At 38.0% G+C, this 14854-nt stretch overlaps 1 protein-coding gene across 8 annotated transcripts in view; it reads left to right on the plus strand.

Moving 5' to 3' along the window:
- The window catches only part of ENAH (ENAH actin regulator), a 91133-nt gene that overhangs the window by 36610 nt on the left and 39669 nt on the right, over positions 1-14854 (plus strand). For 7 of the 8 annotated variants that reach the window (XM_054290305.1, XM_054290307.1, XM_054290309.1 and 4 more), the window contains exons 2-3: positions 7185-7350; positions 8736-8913. In XM_054290305.1, the coding sequence (XP_054146280.1) occupies positions 7185-7350; positions 8736-8913 (344 nt within the window). Of the gene's footprint in view, positions 1-7184; positions 7351-8735; positions 8914-13276; positions 13342-14854 lie in introns of those variants that run through there. The other variant, XM_054290308.1, reaches the window with a different exon arrangement.

Consider the following 14854-nt stretch of genomic DNA (forward strand, 5'->3'; position numbering starts at 1 on the left):
ACCACTAAGTTTGCATACAAGGCAAAGACCAAATCTGTGTATAAAATTCTAGTATATATAGAATTCTAGCATATATTCTTCTCTGTCTCAAGCTTGGAATGATGGAGGATGAAAGTTCAGAATTCTGTACTTTTTAAAGGAAGGAGACAGCAAATGGTTATTGCTTCTATCTGCTGAAGGAATTGTTTAAAAAACACCTTTACCTTTGTGTATGTGAAAGGATTTTAATGTCTGTTTCTCTTACAAAACTGGTATCTGGTTTTGGGTAACTACACAGTCTGTTTAAATGAGAGCTGAGAAGTGAAGTATCTTAATATCATCTTTAGTTGGACTTCAGGGAATATTTTTGAATTTAAGGGTAGCTAAAATTAGTCACATATGTATATTTTATTAATCCTGCACGACATTATTTTATATATAGCTAGCCATTGTTAATACAACTAGTTTCATGCTACTCAAAATCCAGTTTTTCAGTCTGTTCTTAATTCCTATTAATACTTCTGGGGTTTTTTTAAGGTTTGTCTCTGTAGAGTCAGTGTTTATTGGTTTGACTTGTTGTGTTCTCTCCTAGTTATTTTTGATTTCCTTTGAGAGAATAGGTGAATTTTTATGTGAACCAGCATATGACAAACCTGGAGACAATATTGAATTGCCAACACAAAATTGCTTTGTCCATTGCATAAAAACATGAAATACATGAATATGTGAAATGTTTGGGTAAAGAAAATTTTTTTGGGCTTTAATTTGGGAGTTCTGTGTAAAATGTAGACTTTCACTTGACATCAACCTGCTGTTCTAAATAATATTTCTCTTTCTGCCTGAAAGTCCTGCAATGATTTCTTTCAGCTGTTTGATATTCACCTGCTGCTGTGGAACAAGCTACAAATGCAAAATCATCAAGGAACAGATTTATAGCAGCAAGAGAAATTTATGAGACTTTTCTGGCTCTGACAGCAGACTTCTCCTAAATTAATGTTAAATGCTTTTATGCACAAGATGAAAACCAATTTTCTTTCAGTGGAAGGTGCTCATTGAGCAAAGAAAGTTTGTCCTCAGCAAACTGTACCAACTAAAACTCTGGAGTGTTACAGAACCCTGTGCCAGGAGCAAAGCACCTTTCCTTTGCCAAATATTAATCCCAACTATTTGGTTTCCCCTGCTTCTCAGCAGTACTAGTGTTATTTCTAGTTGGGACTTTCCATGCAGGGTTTTCTGCTGCTTTCTGATGTTGCAGCTAATCTGTATTCTGAGTAATTCATGAGAAGAAAAAGTGGGAGAGATGAATGAATCTCTGGCTTATCAGAGACAGAAAAGTGGGAGAGATGAATGAATCTCTCAGTTATCAATCAAAAGTTTCCCAGGCACAGGCAAGCACAGGAGAGCTGCTAGTGAAGCAATCTGGGATTTTTCCCTCTGCATTCACCTCCTGTTCCAGCAGGCTCTGTTGTTTGAGTTGGATCTGCTGGAAGGAATCAACAAGGACTCTTGTCCTATGGGGGGTTGTGGTGTCTGAAGAAGAATCTGCATGGAAGCAGGTCAGATGAATCAGCTGCTCCTAAGTGAATCTTCTTTTAAAACCTAAATAGCAAGTGAATTCTGGCCTGGCTGAAGTGTTGGGGTGGGCAAGCTGCATCATTTGAAGTTGGGTACAAGTGCACAGCACAGCTCAGTTCCTGCTGCTGTACCAAACATGTGATTTTCCCTTGCCAGCACCATGTTTAGTAATGCAGAGAAAGTTGAGATTCTTCCTTTCCAGCTAAGGGTGAATTAGAGAAACTTCACTTATTGAACTGCTGTGTTCACCATGTTCTGCAGAGCCCTAAAGGTCTATATTTTTCCATGATGTCTTGTTGGCAGAAGGAGGAGAAGAATTGTTATACTCAGCCCCCTCTGAGACACCCTTCTGGCTGAAGTGCTAAAAGTTTAAGAAATGAATAAAATTAAAGCAGCTGATTATGAGTTAAAAACCTCAAGTAATCCGAAGTTCTTCCCCTCTCCTCACTCACACCACCCCCATCAACAAAGCCAAGCCCTTTCCCCTGCTCCCAAAAAATAAATATTAAGCTGTGTAATTGAGTTCAGTCTGGAGCATATTTGAGGGCATAGGAAATATTTCTGCGTTAACTTCAAGATGCTAAAAAATAGCCTAACTGTAAAGCCAGATGAGCAACTTAGAATACATGGCAACTTTGTCTAGAGTGTCTGATTTAGTTAATAGAAAGTAGTGGTACAGTATATGTGGGATTTTTTTAGTTTTTATGTTTTAACTTTTTAATAGCAAAACAGAGAACACACATTTCCACTGTGATGTGCCAGTTGGGATTTAGGAACAAGCAGGAGAAATCACCTTGCAAAACACCACCACTGAGATAGAGAACTTTATATTTCCACCAGCATTTAGCTGCTTTTCAAAAATATGTATTTTTAAGATGTTAGAATTGAAAATGTTTAGAGTTTCTTTCTAGCTTTGTGCCACATGGTTTGAAAATCCTAAACAGGCGTTTGATGAATCAGTGTCTCTTCCCATTCCTTCTGCCCTGCAAAGACTGCACATTTTAAGAACATGTTGTTATGTCTCCGTAAATTGAGAACATAGCAGGAAAAAAAAACCAACCTGAATCACCAGAGGCAGTGGTAATGGGATATAATTTTTCAAACCCCTCATTGTTACATTACTGACAAAAATAGCAAAGGTTGAGCATCAGAGCTGTCACAGCTTTTATTAGTGTATTTAAGTGGCCTTTTCTGTGGCTGCAATTGCGCTGTGTTTCATATGAGTTTGGTCCTTGAAGTATGTTTATCCTTTTTACTTCTTGAGGGAGGAAAACCAAGCATCCACTTCTTGTGGAGAGGGAGAAAAAAAAAATAAGGCTTAGGTCAGCAGACTGGATTGGTGTCACTGTGCATTGAGCTTAAGAACTCGGGATGTGAAAGAATGAACACATTCCATCTGGGCAAGAGAATGATGTCTGCTAGGGTTCAGTTTGCTATGGTTTTTGAGCTTTTTGTATGATCTCATCACTGGAGGAGGAAAGTATATTCTCCCATAAGAATAATCTTATACTTATGATTCATTACTACTGTGGTTTTTTGTGTGAGCCTTTTGAGTGCCAGACCTCCCCCCACTCTTCCACCCCAAATAAAAACCAGCCACCCTGTCGTTGGCTTTATATGGTATTGCTGTAGGTGGACTTACCCAGAATAATGGCTGGCTTTAACAATCAGAGCCTTGCATCTTTGTCTGGAGAATAACTCCTCCTAACATATATTTATCCAGCTATTTGTCAAGCTTTACATTCTGGGAAGAGAGCTTTGTACACTTTGTCTCCTAAGGTTTGGTAAGCACTTTTTTTGCATGAATGTTCCCTCGTATGAATTTTTTGTTTTCTGCAAATAATTTCATAGACTTGGTTTAGTAAGTTTGCTTGGGAACATACTGAATTCTCAGTTTTTCTTTGTTAATATTTCACTGTAGCTCCCCAGCACGCTGCCCTAATAATCCAGCAATCAGTTCTTGGAGCAGCTGTGCATTTTGGCAGTAGCACGTGAAGCTGGAGATGCTCAATCTCCCACATCCCCTGATCAACTCACACCTTGAAAAGGTGCAGGCCGATCCAAGTCTGATGGTTTCTGGAACCATTACACCCCACCAGGAAGAGGAAAATTTGTAGATAGGCAAGGAAACTCAGTAGGATGCTTTTGAAGGCCTAATGACATGGCATTTTTCTCTTGCAACATAGCTGGAGACAATTTGTTTATTTGCCACCAATGTAAAAAAATCTGCGTTTGTGATCAGACCCAAGTGATTCTGGTGCAGTGAATGAAGGAAGCCATCCTAGCACAGGTCATGTAAGGGACACAGGTGTCACAGCAAACCCTGGGGACTGTGAGGAGCTCATTTATAGATGCTGAGATGGGTGAAGATCTGTTCCCTAATACAAGTACAACAGGGAAGTGTCATAAGCAGGAAAAGCAAGAAATACAATAAATGATACCATTCTTATTCACTTGGCTCTTGCTCTTTTGCAAGAGCTCATATATATTTGGATGCAAGAGGCTGGTTGAAGTTCTAGTAACAGTGTGTATGTTAAAGTCAGAATTTTCCTAGAAAAAGGTGGATCTTCAGAAAAAAACCCTAAACTGTATTTTTCATTAGACCTGTCAAAGATAGTCATGAGCTAACAGTGTGGATTTTTTATTTGGTGTAACCCTTTGAAGTTAATGGATTTCTAATATGCTTTTCTTTTTGCATTTTTAAATACTTTATGGTGTCTAATTATAATGTACAATATACAATATTCAGATGCTAAACTAGCAAATTGCCATTGAAGAGCAGAACTAAAGATTCTTTTCACTAAAGCTCATGCCTCCATGCTTTTCTTTTTTTCTTCATTTTAGAGAACTTATTACTAAGAGAGAGTAATGGAATAAATCACCCTTTCACCTGATAATTATTGAACCCTGGAAATGGGCTAGCATCCTGTGGTGGTTTCATTTCTTTCTGATGGGGATCTTTTCTTTCTTTCATTTTTCCATCTTATTCTTGCAGCCTGATAAACAAAGTGCTGTGTGGTGGGAGCTGTTGGCAGGAGGGGAGCATGTCACCTTCAGATTGATACCTGGATATGAAAATGACACACTTGGAACACTGAAATTTTAGTTACAGGATTTGTATGAAGTGAAGGCAGAAGGTTTATTATGTAGCGATTGAAAAGGTCAGCTGGAAATGGTTTGTATTTGTCATTTTTAAAAGTTTGTGAATCATCTCATATTTTTATATGAATAGGAGTAATTCCCTGTTATGAAAATTTTTGTTTTAAATGGAACATGAAGCAGTTGAGATCTAGACTTGGTTAATACTTTCAGTTGTAAGACATGGCCTGAGAAGTGGAACTAAAAATAGTTTAGCAGTTGTTAAAGAAAAGCTAGAAATTCAATTCAAGGTCATCTTATTTGCACTTGTGAAGAGTGCCACTTGAATACTGAATAGTTCTAAAATAAATAGGTTCTTCTTTATTTTTCAATTCTTTTTGGTATGTTAAATAAAATAGTGTAAGAAGTTTTATAAACTTAGGCTGAATAAGAGCACCTGAAATTTGATGGTCTCCTGCTCACTGTACCATTACTCAGTCACTCTCTGCTTCTACCTCTGTTGTAATTGGAACATATTAGCTTAGAATCACAGTCTCAATTTTTAATAGAATCTTTTTTTTTTAAATCTGTCTGGCACATGACTGAGTAGAAGTTACTTTTTGGCAAGAACTCTGCAAAGCAAATCAGTATCTAGGCCTGTCACCTATGGTTTATTATGCCTGTGATTGATCCAAATTAAAATATAGCAAAAATTTATTATGGCTTCAGAAGTTTTCCAAGTTTACTATCAGGCATTTTAGAAAAACCACTACTGTTTGTCATGTACTTTGTGAACAGTACAGAATGTTTCTAGGTTTGAACTTTGAGATGTGTGCCAAAAATATCTAAAAATAAAGAAATCCAGTAGGTTCTTGCACTGTCCTCTTCTCAAGTGAGTGAACTGTATTTCACTGTGGTATATATTTAATGAGACTGCAAAATGCCTAAAAGCTGTACCAAAATTTATTTTCTTTGCATTTAGTCTTCGTGTTTTGAATGTGCTCCTTCCAGTCTAAACTATAAACTATGCTTGGAAAAGAAGCACTTTAGTTATGTATATTATTACTTTTTTATCCCTAAATTGAAGTAGAAAAAGGGTGGTCTAACTAAAGGTTGTAATCCCATTCTGATCTAGTTGTTGAATAGGTGATGAGGTTAGAACTCTTGCATTTTTAAAATTAGGAACCTTTTTCCTCATTTGATCATGAGTCTCCCATGTGCATGAGAGACATGATCTCAGTGTTCTCTCTTCTCCATGAGCCCTAAAGAGCATCCCAGTATTGAGCACTTTTAGAATTGTTAGAATGCCATGGAAAGTGTGATAGAAATTGATTCTGTTTTCTTTAAAATGTCAGGATTGAAAGTTAAAACAGCTGGATGTACTTCAGAATTTTCTTGTGTTAAGAGATATGAATAAGATACTGAAAAATCCAGCATGGTCTTTTGAAAAAAAACCCAACAAACACACACACCCCTTCCCAAACCAACCAACCAATAAAAATCACAAAAACAAGATGAGTGGGGGAGGCATCCTTTCCCTCTTCCATCAAATATTAAGAAACATTCCTTTACTTTCCTGTGTCTCCTCAGCCTTCTCAGTTTCCCAAATGTTAGGCCACATTCCTTGCAAGCCAGGCATCATGTGCTTCCTATAATGCTGGATGTGCTGGAGTGGTATGTTCACAGAATCTGACTTGCTGATAAGAAATCATTCCTTTCTATTTTGGTTTCCTGTCTGCATCTGGACATTACCCCCAAAGAGAACCTGCATGGATGGTATCACCCTTTCCCCTCCTAATAAATACTCTGTTTCTGGTATGCTCTGATTTCATGTGTTTCTTACATGATGACATTCATGATGTGCTCCTTTTTAACTTCAGGCTGTAGCTCAGCTTCCAGATGACTGGCATAATCAGGATTAGCTACCAATAGCAATCTCCTGATGAATTTGCACTTTCTTGTGATCAGTAGAACCTTTTCTCAGGGAGAAAATGTTACATCTGGGTGTCAGCTGTTGTAAAATGTATCAAAACCAAAATGAGTTTTATTTGTGAGCTGATGCAATTTTTGTGCTGGACTTTATTCCCTGTGTTTGTTTCCTTGTCTAGATGTAAAAAGGTGCAAGGGCCTTCCAATTCTCATTTCTTGTAGGAGTAATTTCCACTGGGAAGGGTAGATTATGTGAAGCTTGTGCAACTCCATATTCTTTGCTCTTTGTACATGGTTATGGCATTTAATGAAAATTCATGGCTGGTGGTAAGGAAAAGGAGGAGGAGAATAACTGTAAGGGGGAAAAGTGCAAAAAGAAGAAGTGAATACCTTCTTGATCTCTTTTATTAGTTGTTAGGCCTGCCTGTCTGGACCACAGCTTTTCAGAATGAACTCATTTAAGCAAAATCTCAAAATCCTGGTGATATTGTATTCAGAAACGTGGAATTTCAGCAAGTTGCAAGGGCTGTTGCTTTAACATTTTAAATCAAAACAACTTAACCAGAAAGATGATGCTTTGCCACAAGTAATTTTATTTTTTCCTCCACTTTGTATATTACCAGTGAACAGAGTATCTGCCAAGCACGAGCTGCTGTCATGGTCTACGATGATGCCAACAAGAAATGGGTACCAGCTGGAGGATCAACTGGATTCAGCAGAGTTCACATCTATCATCACACAGGCAACAACACTTTCAGAGTAGTGGGCAGGAAGATTCAGGATCATCAGGTGAGGAAATCTCTGAAAATTTAGAATATTAAGTCTTCAACAAAATTATTTGGCCATAATTTAAAAAAAAAATTGTGTTTTTTAACTGAAGTAGCAGAACTTTTATTACTTTTTCCCTGTGAACTAAGCACTTTGCATAGCCCCAAGGCAATAGTCCTTTTGCCATTCCTTCCTACAGATATCTATTTATAAAGGCTAGTGGTGTACACAGAAGTCACCTGGTTCTTTTTAAGGCAAAGTGGCAACCTGGAAGCTTCTCTCCCCCACTCTGCACTGTGAGCTGCAGCCTGGGTAGACACCAGCAGTTCTTTTAGCTCTTCCTACCTCATGGAAACTTGGATGTATGATGTCTCATATCCCCAGGTCATTTTGTTCAAAAAACCTTCTGATGTTTAGTAATGCTGATCATCTAGCACTTAAAAGAGAGTGAGAAGGGAGTAACAGGGATTACATCTTTATTTCCTTGATGAAGTTACTGGCTCATGATTAAATAGCAAATTAGCACTCTGTCTGTAAATGTGCTCTGCCATGTAATACTTGGGATGGGGTTAAAACCTAATCTTTTGTTTGAGAGAAGCTTATATTTGTTTCCCTCCCTTCCTCCCAGCATCTAATAGAATTCTTTTGGTCTGTTTTTGGTCATTTATTACACACCTGAAGCCTAAACTGGTAACCCCCTGTGTGATTTGTTACTAAATATTTACTCCAAGTAATAAATAGTCTCTGTGCATTCATCTGAGAGCGAATCTGGGGGTTTTTTTGTCCCATTATTCAGCAGGAAAAGGTGAGAGGATATAGTTATCCAAGTGCAATGGGATCCTCTTAGTGGATGGTTTGTAGTAAATGGTTGCCCTAATAGCTCAAATTTTCATCTTTTGTGTGAGCCACAGCAACCTTGCAAAACGATACCCTGTGATCCATGGTACAAATCCAGCAAACTGCTGCTGAGAGCCCTGCAAGCCAAGGGGTGCAGCAGCCACAGGGAGAAGGTGATAACCTGGTTAAAAAAGAAACCCAACAAACACCCTGTGAAATTCATGGGAAAAGGAGTTTCTGCTTTTCAGATGTGTGTTTCAGTCATCTGCTGCTGGTGTTGCTGCATTGCTGTTAGGAAACGTGGCTGCATCTTTTGAAGTGAGAACACTTTAACTACAAAAGTTGATACAAAATATCTCATTAGTCCCCTTGTGTATTCCCACCGCTGATTACAGACAGTGTTGGAATTAAAATTGAAATGTTTTGTGCTTTCAGCCTTGTGTTTCACAGATTATGGGTCACGAATTAACCCGTGTGGTGGAGGAACAAAATCTACACAAAGCTGAAACTTCTGCTGGAACAGCAATTTTAAACATAAGTAAATTTTTTTTTTTTTTTTATGATTCTAGGTGGTAATAAATTGTGCCATTCCAAAAGGGCTGAAGTACAATCAGGCTACACAGACCTTCCACCAGTGGCGTGATGCTAGGCAAGTGTATGGTCTGAATTTTGGCAGCAAAGAAGATGCCAACGTCTTCGCAAGTGCCATGATGCATGCCTTAGAAGTATTAAATTCACAGGAAGCTGGTAAGAGTCTCTTCACTTCTTTTCTTCCCCTAAGATTGCTCAAGTACAGAAAAATTCAAATGTTTATGTGTAAAAGTCTATAAGCCTTGTTTTTAATCATGAATAGGCCCCTAGGTGTTTTAATTATTTGGATGTTTTGTCTGACTAATTACTGCTTCTTAACAGTGCTTCTCAACTCAACTGGCATCTCTGTAATTGCACTTCCTAGCAAGTAAATCAATTTACATATTTCTAAATTAGATACAGAAACTGCTGGCTTTGCCTTTTTTTTTTTTTAAGGAAGCAAAACAAAAAGACCTGCCCAAGAAGCATAAGGAAGATACTTTTCAGGATTTCTAGATACATCCATGTTCCTATTGTGTGTTGGTAGTTTTGCTTCTCATGGGTTACTAGTTTATTATAAAATTGTGAAGGTTTTTTTCCTCCAAACTTTGCAATTCTCTGGCAGTTTTTACCAGCTCAGAAACCTTGAATCCAGGGTTAACATTCAGATGAGCACATACAATTTAGACACCAGGTTTGTAGTTTCATTTGTTTGAAGTTCAGGGTGACATAGGCTTTAAAATAGTGGTGGAAAAATCCCTGGCTGTCAGTATTCTGCTGATATCTGTAACATATTCTGGGTAGGCTCTACAGCAAATTGATCAGTGTAACACTGTGACACACACAGAGGGAGGTTCTTTTAGAAGACTAAGAGTCTTTTGTGTTCTTGTAACCAAATAGAATTCTTTTGTCCTCATTAAAGTTTCAAGATTGCCTGTGTAACAAGAGATAGTACTTGTGTGCCAGTTTTCTTTCTCTTGTGTGGAAGAGAGGCTGTAGATAACTATACCAGGGCTGTCTCAGCTACAGCAAAAAAAAGATGGTTTTATCAAGTTGGTGTTTTTTCTGGTAGTCCTTTCAAGACTTTTACCTTTTGAAACTAATCTGTCTAGGCTGTGGATGATAAATTCTGCAGTGCTTACATTGTTACACAACACAGGAGGCCAAAATAGAAGTGGTAGCTAGAGTTAGGTGGTTCCTTTTTGCCTGCTAAAATAAACCAGTTGTGATTCCCAGTCTCCTACCTCTCAGCTGGGTGTTTTCTCTTCTACATCCCTCAGTTCTGCTTTCCCTAAGGGTTACTCAGTTGTAAACTTTCCAAGCATTCTGACTGTTCATCGCCTTCTCCCAGCCAGTATTTGGGAACACATAAAGTGTTGGTTTTCATGAAAAAGCCTGATTGATGGTAATTATCACAGGTTTGAGGGGTTCAAGTTCTTTCCCATTACCTGTACTTGAAGAATTTGTGTGTTCAGTGTGTATATAGGCATATACACATCTTTGTAGTTCAGTTTAACTCCTCATAACACCAAACCTGAGCTGCTGGAGAGGCTGAAATGACATAGGCAGGCATGACATTGCTCATTTTTTGTTAGACAGTGTGTTCTTTTTAAATTTTGTGCCTTGTAATTTGTCTAATGACTTGTTCTCTTGCTACTTTATGCAAGGTATTTGTGGGCTGCTGCATTTTTATGTTGCTCAGTAGTAGAAATTTTATTATAAACAGAGATGCCACTTCACTATGTAAAGACTTGGATAAAACTAAAATTTTCTGACTGTAAAATTTCATAACTGGGTATGACTTATCACAGCCTGGTTGCTGACTACAGTGCTGTTGTCCTCTGGTTTGTTCTCAACAGTTCTGAGCTGGACACGAATTAAGGTTTGTAACCATGTTTGAAAGTGACTGGGTTAACCTTTAAGCATTCTTCTGAATTACAACATTGTCACTTTGTTTCTCCTTGTTGTGAATGTAATTTGGTGGTAGCAGCAGGCACAAGTCAAAATGCATTAATTAGCTGGATCACCAGCTAATGGTGAGCACAGGAGATAATTGTTCTTCCCTGGCTGCTGTCTGCCAAGGCTGTGGTGGTTTCAGATGAGCTGTCACCTGTGCCACAGATAGGTGCTCTAGCTTCCACCAAGCTGAAATAAAACCAAACCTTCACATTATCAGCATTGTTTCAGCAGATGAGCAGTTTTGCACTGCTGCTTCTAAAAAAAATTCCTGATAAGGCACTGGGAATTGCTCTCTCAGCCTCATCTCACTTCCAGACAATGTTTAAAGATAAATGTTCATCATGTTTCTGTGTTAGACTACTGTCAACAAGTTTTATCAGCTGGGAAATTTGTCACTGTCTGATCTAGATATTACTTAATTTTTCTGAAGTATCTTTCTGAACATGCTGCTTCAATAATGGAAATAGGTTGCTAAGTGGCTTGCAATTTATAATCCAACTAATTATGCTCCTTGCTCAAAGCTCAGTGAATTTTGCTTCTCTGTAGCTGGTATAATTTCCTGAAAGTGCAGCTAGAAATGAATCCTTGGTGTTAGGTTCCCCCCCCAGGATCTCTGAAATAGATGAATATTTACTTAGACAGGTCACTGGCTCTGAGGCTCTAATATTAGCTCTTCATTTTAGGGAATGGATTGCAGCTGCCTCTCTTTTATAAACAAATTACTCTTTCTGAAAAGGTGTTGAGAGGGTGTGTGTCATAAAATAAACTTACACTGACATATGATGATCAATACATTATATATGATTAGTTTTGTTTCTTTCAATGTATCTGCTTGGCTTTTAAAAATTTCTAGCCCATGCTGTCCTTGTTGGTGTTTCGATGATGCTGCTTCAAAAATCTGTACTTGAAGATGACAACTTGTCTCTATTAGTTTAAATAAATTGCTGTGTTTCCTAGTGCATCCAAAATGGCATACAGAACCTCCAACTGAAATAAAAATAAAGAGATCCTACATAGATAGATTCCCATTTATTGTAGAATTGCATCCAGTTAAAGTTAGATTCTTGCAGTATCCTTATTTTCTGCTGTGCTTTCTCATTTTGGCAATTTCTTTTATTAGGTTGCTTATTTTATGTTGTATTTTATTCATAAAAGGAAAGCAGTTTTAGTGTTAGCTGAGCATACTATTCAGAAATTCATAAAGCTGCAGATGAATTTTAAATTTTATGCAAGGGTTCACAGAAATCTAAGCGACTTCTGAGGGATATTAAAGATTAAGTTGTGTACATCCTTTCGCTTTGCAAGTCAGCTGTTGGGTAAGGCTCTCTCTTTTTAAAATAAAATTAAATCATGGTCTCCTTCTCTTGCATATATTTGAAAAATGTCATTGATCTTTTAGTTGGCATCCTCAGCTGTTCTGCTGCCTGCTGGCAAAATTGGAGGTTGTTTAATTTAGGATCTCCCTCTAGTGGATCTGCTGGAGTCGAGGCACCGCTGAGCTCTCAGGGACAGGTTTTTGTCTTTCTGATGAGTTCAGAGTGCACAGTGAAAACCTCTGAAGTGAAGAGCAAAGGCTTTACTGCAAGTGGCAGCTTTAGCTAAAAAAGCAATGCAGGTTTGTCTCAGACGGCTCAGAAGCAAAGGCTGCCTTATCAGTGGAACTGCTGCAGATGCTCTGCTGATGTAGGATTTCATCCTCTCCCTGTGTTACAGGACTGATAAATGAACATGCTAACTTCTCAAATGGTTGAACTCTGCTTATTTAAATGCATTTATTTTATTTTAGCTCTGTTCTGGTTTGAATGATTGCATTAGCAAACCCTGTTTTCCTGCAGGCTAGTCGGGCAGATTGTAGGCAACCAGCAAGTCCAGAAGAGTAGGACAACACAGGACTGCATTTTGTCCTGGTATCTTAAAGAAAATTAAATGAAAATAATTAATTAAATAAAATTAAATATTGCAGATTCCTGCCCCAGACTGTTTCAGAAATGCAATTAGAGTAAACCTAGGTTTTATTCCTGGCCCTCATTTGGGAAAATTTGGAAAGACTTACTACTCATTACATTAAATAACTGTTTGACATGGTCAAAAGGGACACCTTCATCAAATGCCAAGTGCATGTCATCAAGTTTAAGAGGTCAAATGAAGAGGATTTCTGGCTCTGAGGCTGTGTGTTGTGCAGGGTGTTCAGATATTCAGTAATTGTCTTGTCTGGAGATGACAGCTTGCTGCAAAGGTTTTGCATTGCATGACAAAGGAAATTTTCATATCTGCATTAAGTAGGGCTCGTTGCAATCAAAGTGGCTCTGGAATGAGAGAAAAGCTTCAATGAGGGGAAATCAGACAGCTGAAAATTCTCTGATGTGTGAGACAATGGATTATTTCTTTGAAGGAATAAGGTCACGTAAGGGAAGCTTGTGTTGGGAGGAACAAAGGAGCATCATTCTCAGTTCTGCTGCAAAAAGCACCTCCTAGTTCAGCTGGGATCACTTCTGCTTTGTGTGGCATCTGTCCTCAACCTCAGGAAAGCCTTGCTGAGAGAATGTGGGGTTTCTAGATGTGTGATTTGCACCTGGGGAGGTCCTGGGAGTTGTTTGTTGCAGAAGATGAAAGCAGCAGAAGAACTGAAGCAAGGATGTCACAACAGTAAATAAATCTATTTTTATTCTCTCTAATAGAATTGTATAGATGTAAGATTTGTGATGCTTTTTGTGCTAATCTGGAGCAGTTGTATATTGGTTCTTGAAAAGATTTTGGAGTGTTCTGGATGTAAAGGCAAGGTCATGAAGGGCTTCAGTGAATCTGTTCCAGTGTTGCCTTAGATCACAGTTAATTCATAGGAAAATAGGGAGGAAGAAAAAGAACCAGAGGGGTTTCTTTGTTTCCAAGGTCTCATTATTTTATCCTTCTGACCTTGGAGGGGGAAAAAGCCCCCGTGGTTCAAGTTTTTTGAATTCCTCTTGAATGAGTAACTCTAGAAGTTAGGTTGTCCAGTTATTAAATAAACAAATCTTTATTCACAGCTGTACATTAATGTCCTTTCTCTTCCAGCAGAGATAGGTAATTAAATCCTTGCTGGTAGAGGAATGCACTCAAATAATGGATTGAATAATTTAATATCTTTGGGAAATGCAAACTGAAACAAAAATTGGGGCTGCCTAATTTGAATATATAGAGAGACTACAGAGGACTGAAATGAGAAAAGTGTATGTGGAGCTTGGGGGATGCTTTTCTTTGTACTGCTTTGGTTCATGTCATGCTAAAACTTGTTTTGGGAGAATAAAAATTCTGCAGCAGTGAAGTAATGATGCTATACCTGTACTCTCAGCAAGCCTCTGGAACAGGCTGTCAGCACTCCCTGTCAGAACAGGAGTAACATGATGGTATTTTTATTACCTGTGTTGTCAAAAGTTGGATAATATCTCTGGTCTTGCTAACAAGATTTTCCCCTTCCTTTTAAATGTGGGATTAATTAAATAATTTTTTTAGGTCGTTACTAGGTGTTAATAATAGCTGATACTGATTAGGTAATCCTGACTTATGTGCCAAAATGCTGATCCTGCAGGAAGTTCTACCTGTTGATTGGGCAGAGTATTTCCTCTTCATGGTAATTGCAGATAAGATTATTGAAAGCATCATCACTGTCAGTTGTGGTGTTTGGAAGTGAAGGGAGAGTTGCTAAGTTTTCAGAGTTGTGCAAACTTATATGTTTGTATAACAAAACAATAACTTTGTGTAACTTATATACAAACTGTATGTTGTTTCTAATTTTTTTTCTTTTGGTTCTTCAGAATTAGTGGTGTATCATGTGAAAGCATTAAATTTTAGGTGAACAACCTGAAGAATTTAATTAAAATCTGGTAGCTGGTCTAAACTGCATGGCAAATATTAATAGAAGTACATTAACTTCTGGATAAAGTTTTGTTTAATAAACATAGAGGAATGTCAGCCTATTTTACAGTTGGGGGTTTATAGTGTTGTCTTTAAAAATATTATCCGTAGAAGTTGTAGATAGATTTAATCTGCCTTTTGGGAGCAGGGTGTTTTCATAAAAGTCATGAAGATAGCTGTGAAATACACCTTGGTCAGGCTCATTTCTGTGCTGTTATCCCCCAGCAGTGACAGCCATCACCTATAACATTACTATTTAATCAAATTT

This window comes from Melozone crissalis, unplaced genomic scaffold (genome assembly GCF_028551555.1).
Source record: "Melozone crissalis strain CALT ecotype California unplaced genomic scaffold, PUWL_Pcris_2 ptg000081l_1, whole genome shotgun sequence".
NCBI lineage: Eukaryota > Metazoa > Chordata > Aves > Passeriformes > Passerellidae > Melozone > Melozone crissalis.